The sequence below is a fragment of the Tyto alba genome, unplaced genomic scaffold (assembly GCF_018691265.1).
Source record: "Tyto alba isolate M040663 unplaced genomic scaffold, T.alba_DEE_v4.0 Super-Scaffold_13, whole genome shotgun sequence".
NCBI lineage: Eukaryota > Metazoa > Chordata > Aves > Strigiformes > Tytonidae > Tyto > Tyto alba.
Genome location: NW_024881275.1, coordinates 17,781,864 through 17,795,962, shown reverse-complemented (window position 1 = coordinate 17,795,962; position 14,099 = coordinate 17,781,864). Strand labels below are relative to the sequence as shown.

General features: G+C 39.7%; 1 protein-coding gene across 7 annotated transcripts in view; it reads left to right on the top strand.

The window, feature by feature from the left end:
* BDP1 (B double prime 1, subunit of RNA polymerase III transcription initiation factor IIIB) overlaps positions 1-14,099 on the top strand; it is a 63,886-nt gene that overhangs the window by 26,766 nt on the left and 23,021 nt on the right. For 5 of the 7 annotated variants that reach the window (XM_042787566.1, XM_042787564.1, XM_042787565.1 and 2 more), the window contains 10 exons: positions 350-537; positions 2,090-2,300; positions 3,804-3,919; positions 4,599-4,818; positions 5,281-5,465; positions 7,722-7,938; positions 8,941-9,152; positions 10,136-10,526; positions 13,496-13,612; positions 13,845-13,881. In XM_042787566.1, coding sequence (XP_042643500.1) covers positions 350-537; positions 2,090-2,300; positions 3,804-3,919; positions 4,599-4,818; positions 5,281-5,465; positions 7,722-7,938; positions 8,941-9,152; positions 10,136-10,526; positions 13,496-13,612; positions 13,845-13,881 — 1,894 coding nt within the window. The remainder of the gene's footprint in view (positions 1-349; positions 538-2,089; positions 2,301-3,803; positions 3,920-4,598; positions 4,819-5,280; positions 5,466-7,721; positions 7,939-8,940; positions 9,153-10,135; positions 10,527-13,495; positions 13,613-13,844; positions 13,882-14,099) is intronic. The other 2 variants (XM_042787567.1, XM_042787568.1) reach the window with 2 other exon arrangements.

Here is a 14,099-nt window from a genome sequence, read left to right as displayed (position 1 = left end):
ATTTTCTACATGGAAACTCCTGTTCATGTAGGAGAAAAAGATTTGATCCATTCTCCTTTGTGTTCAGATGTTTTTCAGACCTAAGGTGGCCTTACAGAGTTGACAGTGAAGAGAGAAAAGTATTAATAGAAGATGGGGAAGAAGAAATCTTGGTTTCAAGCTGTTTTGCTTAAAAGAAACAAATGTGTTTTGTCCTGGAAAGACTAGGGAATTATTAGTGAGCAGTGACAGAGGGGTTTTTGCAGGAAACACTTCAGAGAGTGATTAGTACTGAACTTTGTGGACATCATAATGTCTCTTTTTCGTTTGATTCATGACTTTTTCTGGTTCTTGTGTTTACATTTTTCAGAAAGCAGGAAAATATGAAGTCCTGCAACCATTGGAATCCTTAGGAATAGAGAAGTCACTTGGCTCTAAGCAGGTTTCTGAGAGGCCAAGTTGTAAGCCCCCAAAGACATTTTCAAGTCCAGAGGATCGTGAATTCAAGGTTTCTCTACCTGACATTAACCAAGATGACACCTCAACTACTAATTCAGTGTAAGGGCTTAGCTACATTTGTTTCTTGACTGTAACAATGGAAGTATTTTAAAAGGAAATAATTGTTCCAATGGATTGCTAACTGGCAAAGAAATTATAATAAAAATACTGAAAAAAAGTGAAGTTCTCATAGTTTTGACATTAGTGATACTAAAATTCCAGCTACTTCCATTCTAAGCAGTAATGAGCATTCATTTTACCACTAGTTTAATTCTATGTAAACATAGGAATACTAGTTTGCTTCTGTTGTGGTCTGAGCTCAGAGGGCAACTGAGCACCATGCAGCCGCTCACTTCCCCTCTCCCCTGGCAGTGCTGAGAAGGAGAAAATAAGCAAAGGCTTGGGGTGTGAGATAGGACAGGGAGGGTTGAATCATCCATTATGGTCACAGGCAAAAGGCAGATTTGTTAAGGGAAGAAAAAAAGAATATAAATTTACTTCAGACACAAACAACAGCAGTTAACAGACAGAGTAAGACAGTGAGAAGCATTACCACATCTTGAAAACATCTTCCCCCCTTTCCTCCTTCCTTCCTGGGCTCGACTTTGCCCCTGATCTCTCTACCTCCTCCCAGCGGCGCAGGGGCAGGGAATGGGGGGTGCAGTCAGTGCTGCTGCTACTTCCATCTTGGTGTGTGGGGAACTTCTGGGACTTCTTCCCCCTGCTCCAGTGTGGTCCCCCTCTCACAGGAGACAGTCCTCCACAAACTTTCTCTGATGTGAGTCCCTCCCATGGGCCCCAGCCCTTCCCCAGCTGCTTTGATGTGGGACACGAACTTTCTCCAGCTTGAGTCTCTCCCACAGGCTGCAGCCCTTCCTGAGCATGGACACCCCCCTCCCAGTGCTGAACTGCAACACTGGGGGATGCTTTTTCCTGCAGGATCCTGACCTTTGGGTGCCATCACCTGAGACATAAATCAGTGTTTGCTCCACTGTAGACCTCCATAGGTGTGTGTGTGGGGGTGTGTGCTCTGCCCTCTCACCACAGGATACAGAGGGGTCTCTGCTCCAGCACACCTCCCGCTCCCTTTCCTCCTCTGTATTTCCACTGACCTTTGTGTTCACATGAATGTCACTCCTCCATACTCCAACTCCTCCTCCCAGGCCCCTTCTTAAATACATTGTCTCAGGCACAGCTGATCGGCTCAGCCTTGGTGCAAAGGTGGATGTGACCTGGAGCCAGGGGAGCTTCGAGAAGCTTCTCACAGGGGGCCACTGCTGTAGCCCTGCTCCCCTGCTATAAAAAACCCTACCACTCAGACCCAGGACAGCTTATCAGAGAAACTGTGTGAAAATTGCACTGGCGTTATAGTAATAAGCAGAGAGTAAGTTAATGCCTCCAGTGAGTTAATTCTGTTGTAGAAGTAGTTAGGAGACCAGTCAGTGCTTTTTAATTTTTGCTTCAAATTTTGTGCTTGTAACTTAAACTCAGCAGAATTTTACATTTCTTTTAAAAACTCAGTTGTTTTTTATATGTAAATATGATGAACCTGTGTTTGTTAATGACATGCTTTTGTATCAAGTTTTGGATTATTTTTTTTTGCCTGACTTAGCACTGATAACAGGAATGCCACTGAAGAAGAAAGTAAGCAAACACCTCTTCAACCTGTCCAGTTAGTGCAGAGCAGATTCCAGAGGTACAAGCCAAACTTGGTAAGAGCTGTTGGAAAGAAGGAGTTCCAAATATCAGAAAATGAGAGGGAGAAAAAGCCTGAAGGAGAGCAGTTGGTACTGCAAAAAGATGAGTCTGCCAATACTGTCATCGTAAGTCTTAATAAGTTGCATGTTCTGTTTCATGAAATTAAATTAGAACATTTAAGTTGCATTCCCTGAAGCTGAGGTACCATACTAGATGAAGAAAGTTCCCAAATCCCCTGGTATGTTGACATATTGCAGTTAGGAAATCAATTAAGTCTACAACTTGCACTATTAATGTCTTCTGGAAAATGAAGATCTCATTTTAATTGAATTGCATGATTGAAAAAATAATACACATTTAAGGTTAACTCTAGAATAAAAATGTATTTTATATTGCAATACATAAAAATAAGGTTTTTTTCCCATTTTATCTTTTCTGTTTGGATGAATCAAGTCTGTGTTGAGGAATATAGTATCTGTATAGTGTCAAGTCTGTGTTGACGAATATCGTTGAGGAATAGTATCAAGAAAGGCAGAGGATAGCTATTTTTCTGTAAAAATATACGGTCTTATTACCTTGGTTAGTTTTGACTGGCTTCACCACTAGAGTGCCTGACACTCCTCTACTTTACACAGGTGAACTGAGTCCTTTAACTGCACTGTGTATCCCCACAGACACTTTACTAAGCACTGTAAAGGGTACTGAAGTCCTCAAAAGGCACATAGTATGATGAACTCTCTATAACCATTTTGTAGGTTGCTTATGAATCATGTCTTGGATGTAGGCATGTCTGTGTAGACTTGCCTTAGATCTCAAACATAGCTAGGCTTTGTAAGAGTGACTCATTTTTTTGGAGTGTTTATAGCTGGTTTTGTTCTTGAATATCTGTAGAGCTAGCTTGGACTACTTGTGTGATACATTCTCAGAGATGAGCACAAGTGCACTGCATCTGTAGTCTCCCTCTCAGTGCCACAGTGTCAGCTTACCCCTAGCTGAGATAGTTGCTTGCAGTTCAGCTTTGGCTATTTTAGGCCTGTGGACCATGCATGCTGTGCGCTGTGCAAATTTGTAGAACCACAGCAGGTCTGATGTTCCTCTGTACTAATAAAGACCTGGACTGAGGTATGTGTTTGAGTGGCTTCTTTGTGGAAGCAGTGTGGCAAATACAGAAGTAAAACTAATAAGCCCTTCTGAATCTGAGGTTATGTTATAGTGGCTTGGGTGTGTCTGTGGTGTGCTCTGCAGTGTCCAGTTTTCAAAGATTTTTCCATTTGTCAAAGTATTTTGTTTCCATAGTATTCCATGTAATAGAAAGTTGATTGAATGCTAAATAGAAAAGTGTTACCCATAATGCTGAGATGCATATAGTATTTAAGAGCCTAACTCTAAATGGCCCAGGACTAAAAAGACTTCTGTTCCTGCTTGCCTATAAATTGAACTATGTGCACAGACAGATTATCCTCAGTAAATATAATGTGATTCTTTTCTTGGTTCAGATTGGGAAAATAGCACAGATATCAGTAGTTTATGGTTTGTGGTTTCTTTTATTTTTTATAAAATATACAGATGTTTTAAAAACTTGTTTGATTCTGGTTTTCTTCATGCTTTTTTTTTATTGCAAATTAAAGGGTGAAAATGAAGCTGTGTTGTATCAAGCAGATGTATTGAGCAAAGAGGAGCAGGAACAGCAAGAGGCCCCACAGGTGCCCTATATTTCTGAAAACATATTGTGTGAACAAAGCAGGTCAGTTAGAGTTTAGCAAAATTGCATTTGAAAACTTTCATCAGGTGCATAATGAGATATTTTTGCAAGTGTCATTTCTTTTGTTTCTTGTTCTCTGTCTTTCCCCAATGATTAATTTGCATTGCCTACAGACAGCTTCTTCCCATGTTTTCAGAGCACATTTTTAGTTGAGTTGAACTACTTCTCATTATTTATCTGGTATATTCTTGATCTGTGTGAGCTCATAGCTCTTTTTGACCAAGCTTTTATTTTATTTGGTTTGTATTTTTATATACAGCGTTCATACATGTAACAGATAGAAATTTTGCAAAATGTTAGAGACCTGTCTTTCACTGGTCCCAGTATGCTCTTCTATTTTACTGCTGCTCATGTTAAAATAAGTTCTTAAGCATGTATTAGACAGCGGATATCTTGATGTTGATTTGGTTAGCAACTCAACTTTTTAATGTTAATAATGCCTTGACAAATCTTCTTATTCCTTCTCATGTTTACCATAAGTGCCCAAAAGTATATATTTGAAAAGATAATTTTAATGATTTTAAACAGAACAGTATATAGTTGATTCAAAACTTAATGAATGCAGAATTACTTTCCCCTGCCCCCAACCAAAGTCAAATAACATTTTTTTTGTTTGTTTTGTGTTTGGTTTTGTTTGTTTGGTTTGCTTTAAATTCACAAGTGCTGAAAAGTCCACTTCTCAAGAAAGCACGCTGGGTACTCTGAAACCAAGACAATTCATAAGGGATGGATCTCTGAGAACTAGACCAAACTTAGAAGGAACATGTAGTAAAAAAGAATCTCCGGTGGCACAAAAACTTTCTGCTCCAGTTGAGGAAGAAGCAAATAAAGGAGAGAATCTGCCTGTGGCAGAAGAATCTGAGGAACCTCTTTCCTCAAAAGTGAGAATTCTGTTCAGATATTTCTGACTCTACTTTGTGATGCTTGGTTCAGCACCAGCTGTTTTTAACACATCCAAATTAACTGTTTTAAATGTATAAATTAATTCTGGACTAGTAAGAATTACATTCTTGTTTAATATTTGCACTCTAATATGAGGTATTCTCAAATTCTGTTATTGACACATTGATAATATTTAGATTTCTGTTAACAAATCTGAAGTCTTCACTGAGCTCCTTGGTGGTTGCTAATGGAAGACTATATTGGTTATAGTATCTGTTTTGGTTAGATAAATACCTTCTCTAAAGGAACAAGGAACAGTCATGGGTGACATAAACCACTTGAAAGTTTTTAAGCAAAGTTTTGTCTCAGGTTAACATCTTGATCATAACTTGCAACGCTTTATTTTACAGGTGATATTTTTTGTGCTAATGTTGTTGGTTTATTTTATTTTCAAATCTAAGGATAACATGGAAGTGTTATTGTTTGTGGGAAATTCAGCCAAGAATGACAATCTAGACATAAATCCAAAAAGTCTGAAGTCAGAAACACTCTGTTCCTCTAAAAAATCACCTAATGGCCATAGCAAGGAAGAAGAAGAAGGTCAACCAACAGATGCTGTAGGAAGCATTCAGGATACCACAGAAAGGTAAAGTTCCCTGCTGACAAAATAAAAAAAAAGCTCTTTAAAAACATTGTGTATTTATCCAGTTGTTTCCATACAGCACTTGGTTTTTGAAGTGTAGGCTCTGAGTTGTACTAGTTGTTATATTCTACATGCTGTGAGGGTCACTAGGTGGCATTCTTAGATAGTATAAGAGTTTTTAACAGAGTTTTTCTCAAGTCTGTTTTTCTTTTTAGAAAGGGGAAGCTTTTTATGTATGTGCAGTATGAGGCAGATAGTGCTATTTACATGTAACAGTTCTGGGTTATGTTATAAGCTACCTTTTGCTCAATTTTAACTGATACTGAGCAGCCTCAAATCAATTTACTTTTGCTGTTTTCTAAAATTAGCCTCTGGTTCCCATCTGTCTCTGAGCCTCTGCTTAAAATCTCTTCCATGACTTATGTTGAAATCATATCCCAGAGTCTGTGTGCTAACATGACAAGGGCCTGCCTTACGGTCTTCTTAGCTTCTGTGATGGCAGAATTTTACAAAGTGATTGAGGTTGGAAGGGACCTTTGGAGGTCACCTGGCCCAACCCCCCTGCACCAGCAGGGCCACCTAGAGATGGTTGCCCAGTACCACATCCAGATGACCTCTGAATATTGCCGGGGATGGAGACTCCACAGTCTCTCAGGGTAACCTGTGCCTGTGCTTGGTCACCCTGACGGTGAAATAGTATTTCCTGATGTTCAGAAGGAACCTCCTGTGTTTCATTTTGTGCCCATTATCTCTTGTCCTGTCACTGGGCTCCACTGGCAAAAGCCTGGATCCACCTGTCTTTATATCCTCCCTTCAGGTATTTATATACATTGAGGAGATTTCCCCACCCACTCCCACCAAGCCTTCTCTTTCTCCAGGCTGAACTGAAGGCTCTCTTTTCAGCCTTTCATCATAGGAGAGATGCTTCTGCCCCTTGACCATTGATAGCCCTTTGCTGGACTCTATCCAGCGTGTCCACGCCTCTCCTGTGACCAGTTCAGGGTGTTCCAGCACGGTACTCCAGGTGTGGCCTCACCAGTGCTGAACAGGGGGAAAGGATCACCTCCCTCAACCTGCTGGCAATGCTTCTCCTAATGCAGCTCAGGATACTGTTAGCCTTTTTTGCAGCCAGGGCACATCACTGGCTCATGCTGAACTTGGTGCCCATCAGGACACCCAGGTTCTTTTCTGCAAAGCTGCTTTCCATCTGGGTGGCTCCCACCACGTACTGGTGCCTGGGGTTGTTCCTCCCCAGGTACAGGACTTTGCACTTTATACTGCTGAAGTTCATGAGGTTCCTGTCAGCCCATTTCTCCAGCCTGCCCAGGTTCTTCTGGTTGGCAGCATGATGCTCTGGTGTTATTAGCCACTTCTCCCAGTTCTGAGTCATCTGTAAACTTGAGGGCACACCCTGCCCCATCATCCAGATCATTAACAAAGATGTTGAACAGGGTTGAAAACAGTACTGAGCCATAGGGTACACTCATAGTTACTGACCTCCAGCTAGACTTCCTGCCACTAATCAACCTCTGAGCCTGGCCATTCAATCAATTTTCAGTGCACCTTCTTGCTGCTCATCCAGCCAATAATTCATAAGCTCCTCCATGAGAATATTAGAGGAAGTAGTGCCAGTCCTTTCATCATAAAAGGGTGTCAGATTGGTTACGTATGCCTTCTCCATTGTGAATTCATGCTGACTACTCCAAGTCACCTTGTTTTTCATGTGTCTGGAAGTGATTTCCAGGATTAGTTGTTCCATGACCTTCACAGGGACTGATATGAGGCTGACTGGCCTGTAGTTCCCTAGATCCCACTTCTTGCCCTTTCCCAACATATGAGTTTAAAAGCCCAAGATACCTGTTTTACTGATCTGAATGTGCTTGAACAGGTATAAGAATTTTCATCTTGTTCAAAAGCAGTAGTACCTTGACCACTGGAATTAATGAATATAATGTTCATATGGTTACTTAATTTGGGGGACCTATGGTGTGGTATACTGAAACTTTCTGCTCTACCTGACTTCTTAATGTTGTTTTCCTAAAAGTAATCAGAAGGGTTCAATACTGCAGAAAGGCAAATTACCTCCTTTTCACATTGTTTTTTTTTATGTTTTTTTAAACTTCACCAACTAACTAAATAAAAATGCAGGACACTTCAGTAATTCCAGGTAGAAATTGACTTAATATTTGATAGTAAGCCACGCTCATAGGGAGTATTTTGTAGTTCCTGAGAAGTAAAAGTTGCAAAATATTTTTGTAGGTCCAATGATAAAATAAGTTCTGGAGAAGAAAGTAAACAGAGTGATACAAAACCTTTGCATCAAGGAAGGGAACCCCACTGGAACCCAGAGCCAAACCTTATGAGAGTTACTAGAAAAAGATATTATCCTGAAGAAGGTGAAAACAGAGAAGAGGATGAGGCTGAGAATAGAAATGGGGAAGAATATTTGGTGTTAGCAAAAACAAGTGTATCAATGGTGAGTGCTGATCATGTATTTTGAGCCAATTTATACCTTAGTTCTTGTGTATAGAAGCATAGATGGCACAGAAATCCAGTATATGGCTGGGAAAGGTTAACATGATTCTTCAAATTTTTTTCATTCACTATTTAAAATGATGCTGAGTAGATGGACTTAGGATCTAAAAACTGAAATATTTAATGTACACTGTTGTTTTAAAGTTTACTGTTTATATGGTCGGAAGTCTGTATTATCATAAATACATGCTAACATTGTCTGTTATTCATTGAACAACAAAAATTAAGGCAGTTGTCTAACATCAAGTACTAGCTGAAATCCATAAAAGTATACCTATAAGTTGAAATGTAGGTGAACAGAGTTCAGACCTTCTTCTGCTTAAATTTGCTCAGCAGGCCTAACCTAGCCCAAACTAATTCTTTATCTAAAGCTGTGAAATCTGAATCAAGTTTATCTGGTTTTCCTTATTTTCTAGATGGATCACTAAAATCTTTTAGTTAACATGTTTTAGCTAGATATCCAGAACTGTGCTTGCTGATGTTTTCTCTGTTCTGGGATGTTTCTGTGTGTGTGTGTTTTGAATAATATTTAAATGCTGTTCTGTAAACTGTGGTAGTTTTTTCTTCCTAGCTTGTTCCCAGGACAGAAGAAATAATTTTTATTTCCCTTAAATTGTTCTATAAATTAATAGGCAGTTTTAGAAAATGATTCATCTTTCCAGCTCATGAAGAGTTGCTGCCCTTGATAAGTTGAGCATGGTCTTGGTCTATTAGCTAGCAGCAACACTGGAAACTCAGGCATCATAGATAATACCATCTAATGACACTTCTGCTTTAGGGCCCGAAATTAAAAAAAAATGAGGAAAAATGTCCTAAGCTATCAAAGATGACAGCTGAGCATGTTTTCAAGAACCTCAAACTTAGTTCTTTTAATCTTTTTGTCACTGAAACCAGTTTAAAATGTTTGGCTCTTAATACAGTAGTAATTGTCTCCTCTGCTCAGCAAAACTCTAGTAACACAGTGGAAGCTGCATCCTTCTCAGAGGCTACAAGAAAACACAGTTTTACAGACTCTGTTGAAGAAACATCTTGTAAAAGAATCAAGCAGGATAGTAGACTTCAGTCTCCAGAGGTATCATCAGAGAGTCAAGTAGAAGAAGAAGATGATTCTCAGCTTTCTACCTCTCAGGAAAAAAATTCAGACAATCTCACAAGGTAAAACGACTAGTTTCAGCTTGTAAGCTCAACTGATTGGTTTTGGCTTTTGTTTCAAAAACGTAGTTATTAGCCATAGTTCTGCAGTGTGTTAATGTGAGTGCATGCAGGATGTCAGTCCTTGTGCCTTCCATCTGAACTCTACCAGATGCATAGAGATAACCCTACGTCTCTTACCCTGCCTACACTCTTATAAAATGAACACAGCCAGCACTCCCACCAACCCATGCCAGGGTCTGCCTTTGGTTTAAACAGGAATTCCTGATTTTAAAGGGGAGGACTTTGAAGTACCCATATCGGGGGGTACAGGGAATGTGGGATTAATCTAAACAGAAGTGGTGTGCTGGAAGTGTCCTCTGCTGCTCTTTGTTTCCCCTCTCCACTAGTTTATCAAGGAGGATGTTTGTAAGGGGAAATTTGGAATCACATGGTACCCAAAGTGATCATGCCCATCATTTTGAGCATGGAAACAATAAGCAGCTGATTATTGAAAATTTCTGTCTGAGAAACCGAAGCAGATAACTAATTATCGTCTAACAGTTCTAGTTTCTAGACATCAGTCTAATCAACTAAAGTATCATAGTTTGGGGCTCTTAGTATAGCTTTAGCACAAGAGACCTGGAAATGTTTCCATGATGTAAAAACTATGTGAGTCTCACATCCCTCAAAATGAAAATTAATTCATGCTTTACTAGTCAAAGAATTCTGTATCTTTTAGATTTAATTGTGCAGCTTTCCAACACTCTGAAACTGCTTAATACATATTTACAATCAGTACTTTGTGCACATGTAAAGAAATTAGGATTTCTGATTAAATGGTAAATGGTATTTTTGTCACTATATGTTAGGAGGTAAATAGATTGTGTTGTTGGTGACAATGATCTGTTTTTATTCATTGAGTTTGTTTTGATTTGTGGTACCCCTTTTCTTGGAATGTCTTGGATTTCATTATTTTCTAATCATGCTTTTGTTCTGTGCTTTAGAAGGCAGTCCAGAAGGTCATCAGAATGGGTAGCGCTGCCAAAACATGTCTTGGACCTAAGAACTGCTGCTTCTTCTGCCTCCAAATGTGAGGCTAATTGCAGTGAGAAGGCCAATCAAAGGCAAGAAGTTGAATTGAGTGTTTCTAGAGGCAAAAGTTTGAAAACTACGCATAGAAAGAAATCTGGGAAGGAGCACAGAAGTTCAGAGATAAGCTTGGTGACGCTCTGGGCTTCTCAAGAGGAGGAGGAGGAGGCGTCAGATGACTTTGAGCCTGATGATGAAGATGAACGCTTTGCACCAGAGGAAGTAAACAAAGCTCCAGTGTTTGTTCCTATAGGTCTTCGATCTCCAAAACCCACTCCTGTTCAGATAGAAGAAACCATGGAGGAGGTATCATGTAGCGGGGTTCTACTATGTACTTTTGTTTTGTTTGGTTAAATAGGTTTTATTCTAATTGCATCTCCAAATACTTGGGTTTTATCCCAATTTAGTTTCTTTCGTTAAGAACAGCGCTAAGAGTAGCAGGAACGTTACTTGACACATGTTCTTGGTTTTGAACAGAATATGACATCAGTCTAAGGTCCAGTTACGTTTACAGACTGTATATAGGTCTGCCTGATGGTCAGCAGTTTATTGGGATTGAATGTAAGCACAGTCTACCATGCTTACTATGTGTTTTGGGGCCCAAGATGGAACAAATGGAGCATTTGAGTTTTACAATGGAATGTTAGGAAATGAGGGAATTAGGGAAATGTTCTTAAATGTTGTGTCTCTCTTGCCAAGAAACTTTAATTGTGTGATGGACTGACCCTGACCAGCAGCCAGGCACACAAAGAGCTGCTTGCTCACTCCCATCTCCTGTGGGACAAGGGGAAAATAGAGGGAAGATAAGAAGACTTATGGATTGATATAAAGACCAGTCAGTAGGTGAAGCAAAAACTGCATGTGAAAGCAAAGCAAAATAAGGAATTTATTGACTATTTTCCATTGGCAGGTCACTTCCTAGAAAGCGGGGCCTCAGCCTGAATAAGAGTTACTTTGGAAAACAAATGCCATAACCACAAATGCCCTTCTCTTCCTCCTCCTTTCCCTGAGCTTTTATTGCTGAGCATGACATCATATGATATGGAATATCCCATAGTTCAGTTTGGGTTGGCTGTCCCAGCTGTGTGCTCTTATGACCTCTTGCCTACACCCAACCTACTTGCTGGGGCAAAGGAGGAAAACAACAGCTTTGACTGTCAGGCAACAGCAAAAATACTGCTGTATTATCAACACTGTTGCAGTCATAAATCCAAAACACAGCACTATGTGGGCTACTATGAAGAAAATTGACTTCATCCCATCCATGCCTAGTACTATTTTCACCCTTTATTTCATGACATTTGTCATGCTCAGGTCCTACACTATCCAGTTCATCCTTGCTGACTACAGATTTTCTTCCTGTCCTTTGATGTATACATGGATGTCATTCCCTTGGTCTGTGGGCCATCTCCTTAAAGTGTCTACCAAGGGTCCTCTGAGTTAGGTCTGTGCCTTGGGTTCCATATGTTCTGTGGTTGCTCAGAAGAGGCGGCATGTCGTGTTGAGTTTTTGGGCACCAAAGCCAGCTCAGTTTGGTCACCGCTGCACTTGCCTGGTTTCTTCTGAGGCTTGTTTTCTCTTGATTCATGTTGCTCTTGCTATAGTACTTACTATAGCATACAACTCAAATAATGGGTCAAAAAAATTTTAAATGTGTATCCACTGAAAGCTTCAGCCCTTGTCTCTGATTCAGGCTATAGAGTTTGACATTGCAGACAGTGTAGACTCTATTCCTTGCCCGTTCTCCAGTGTGGGTCCTCCATGGGCTGCAGTCCATTCAGGGATGTTTCTGCTCTGTCTGACATGGAGAGATCCATGGGCCTCAGTCACCACTGCTGTCAGTGAGAGACCATCTACATCTTTGTTCATTTTTTTCAAAAGCTGTATGTTTTGACTCTTCCACAGACCATTTGTAGAGTTGAAAACTTTAAGCCTAGAATGCAGGCCTATGTTTTAATTGTACACATACTACAGTAAAACTCAGGACTGTAAGACTGTAGCAAGACTTGTTATCAGATCTGCTAAGACCAGTCAGTAGAGAGGAAATAGCATACTTTTTTGTCATCAGGGAACTGTTGGTTGAGGTTTGGGAACAGTGGACTCTCTTCAAGGCCTTGAATGGGATTGTGCTCAAAGGTTTAGACGTTTTTCTATTTTTTCCCCCCGCTATCATTCAACATGACTTCTTTGCTTTTTTTGTCCCTTCTAGCCTGTCTTATCTCATTGGTGTGTCTTCACAGCTCATTTTTTCCACTTTTAGTTTGTTCCAAATCTGTTTATCCAGCCTGTTCCATTCATGCCTCAGATCTTCATCACTACTTCTTTCCATTCATTCAAATTCTTTTTGCTTACTGCTACTAGTCATCTTCCTCTCTTTTTCCATTAAAATCCTGCTTTTTTGTCTGCTGAATTAATCACACTGTTTCTTTCTCTGAGTGAAACAGCAAGACAATTTAAAGCTCGGTCAAAACAGCAAGGGAGATATAATGGACAATAATGGACAGCAAAGTTGTTGCACAGAAAGTTTTGCTGAATCCCTTAATTTCAAATATATTATGTGTGGGAATGATGATCAAATTTCCTGGTTTACCACACAGGAGCCATGAGTACTAGTAAGGGATATGGTTAGATACCCAAGGACTCAGCTGTTGGCAAATTTAAATAAGTGGAAAGTATCTGTAAGAGTGCAAGCCTTTGAAAGCTACTCAGATAGAGCCATGTTTTTCATAAGAGCCTGACTGGAAATATTGTAATTTTTATGCAAATTTCAAATCCTTGTTTCTGAAAATGTTGAATGTCTGAAGTTCTCAACAAAAACACAATATTAAAGAAGTAGGTGAAATGGTGGGTGGCTGTGTGTGAATGGGTATATTCCCTAGTCTTAGTTTGGAAAAAGGCTGAACTGTTTTTCTTTTGCGGAGGCTTAAAAAGCAGAAAAAGTGTGGAAACTAACAAAACCCTTTTGAGGTAAACTGCCACCATGAAAGATCTCAGATGCATGACTTAGTTTGTTGGGGTAATAAACAACTAGAAACAAGGTTGTAGGTTGTCTGATGCTTCCAGTTAGTTACAAGCAACACTACCAGTTCTGCCTCCAGTTCATACAACTGCTGCCTTCTTAAATCAGAAGGTACGTAGTATAAGACTTGCTTTTTGGGAAGGATGCCACTAAATGTTCAAGATTTGGTAAGTATATGTGGTTTATAAAAATCTGCATTTGACAGATTTTCTTTTCGGGCTGATGAAATGGAATACTTTAAAAATTATTTTTGCAGCTGGAAATACCTATGAATATACCAGATGTGCAGGTGTCTACTGATGTTGAAAGTCTCTCTCATGCATCTGCCCAGCTAGTGGTACAGAGGAAGGAAAAAATAAGCATCTCAACAGCTGTAAGAATGTCTTCCTTTTGTTTGTTTTGTTTCATAGTACAGACAAAGGTGTGTGGACAGTGTGTGGTTGCCATGTCTGCTTGTATAGACTCTTACCTGTCCCACACAGATACGAGGGACAGAAGTATGGGAAAACTTACTTTGAAGTAATTTACCCAGAAGCATTCAATTAAAGTTGTGGACTCATTTTACATAGAACTTTGATACTGTTTTCTTTTTAATTTTATTTAAGGAAACAACCATACATGGAAATCCAGAGGTGGACAAAGGTAGATACAAAACAATCTTGTTCAAGTTAACTTGCTACCAATATGTAGTTATTCTTGGTGGAAGTTTGGAGGTTTATCTATCTTACCAAAAAAACTGCTCATGAGCTATTGGATGATTTTATGTTTTGGAGGACATTTAAACCATTTTCTTTCTTAGCGTTCTCAATCAAGGAGGGGGACCAAGCATTGCAAGGTTCTGTTTCTCAGGGTCAGAATGT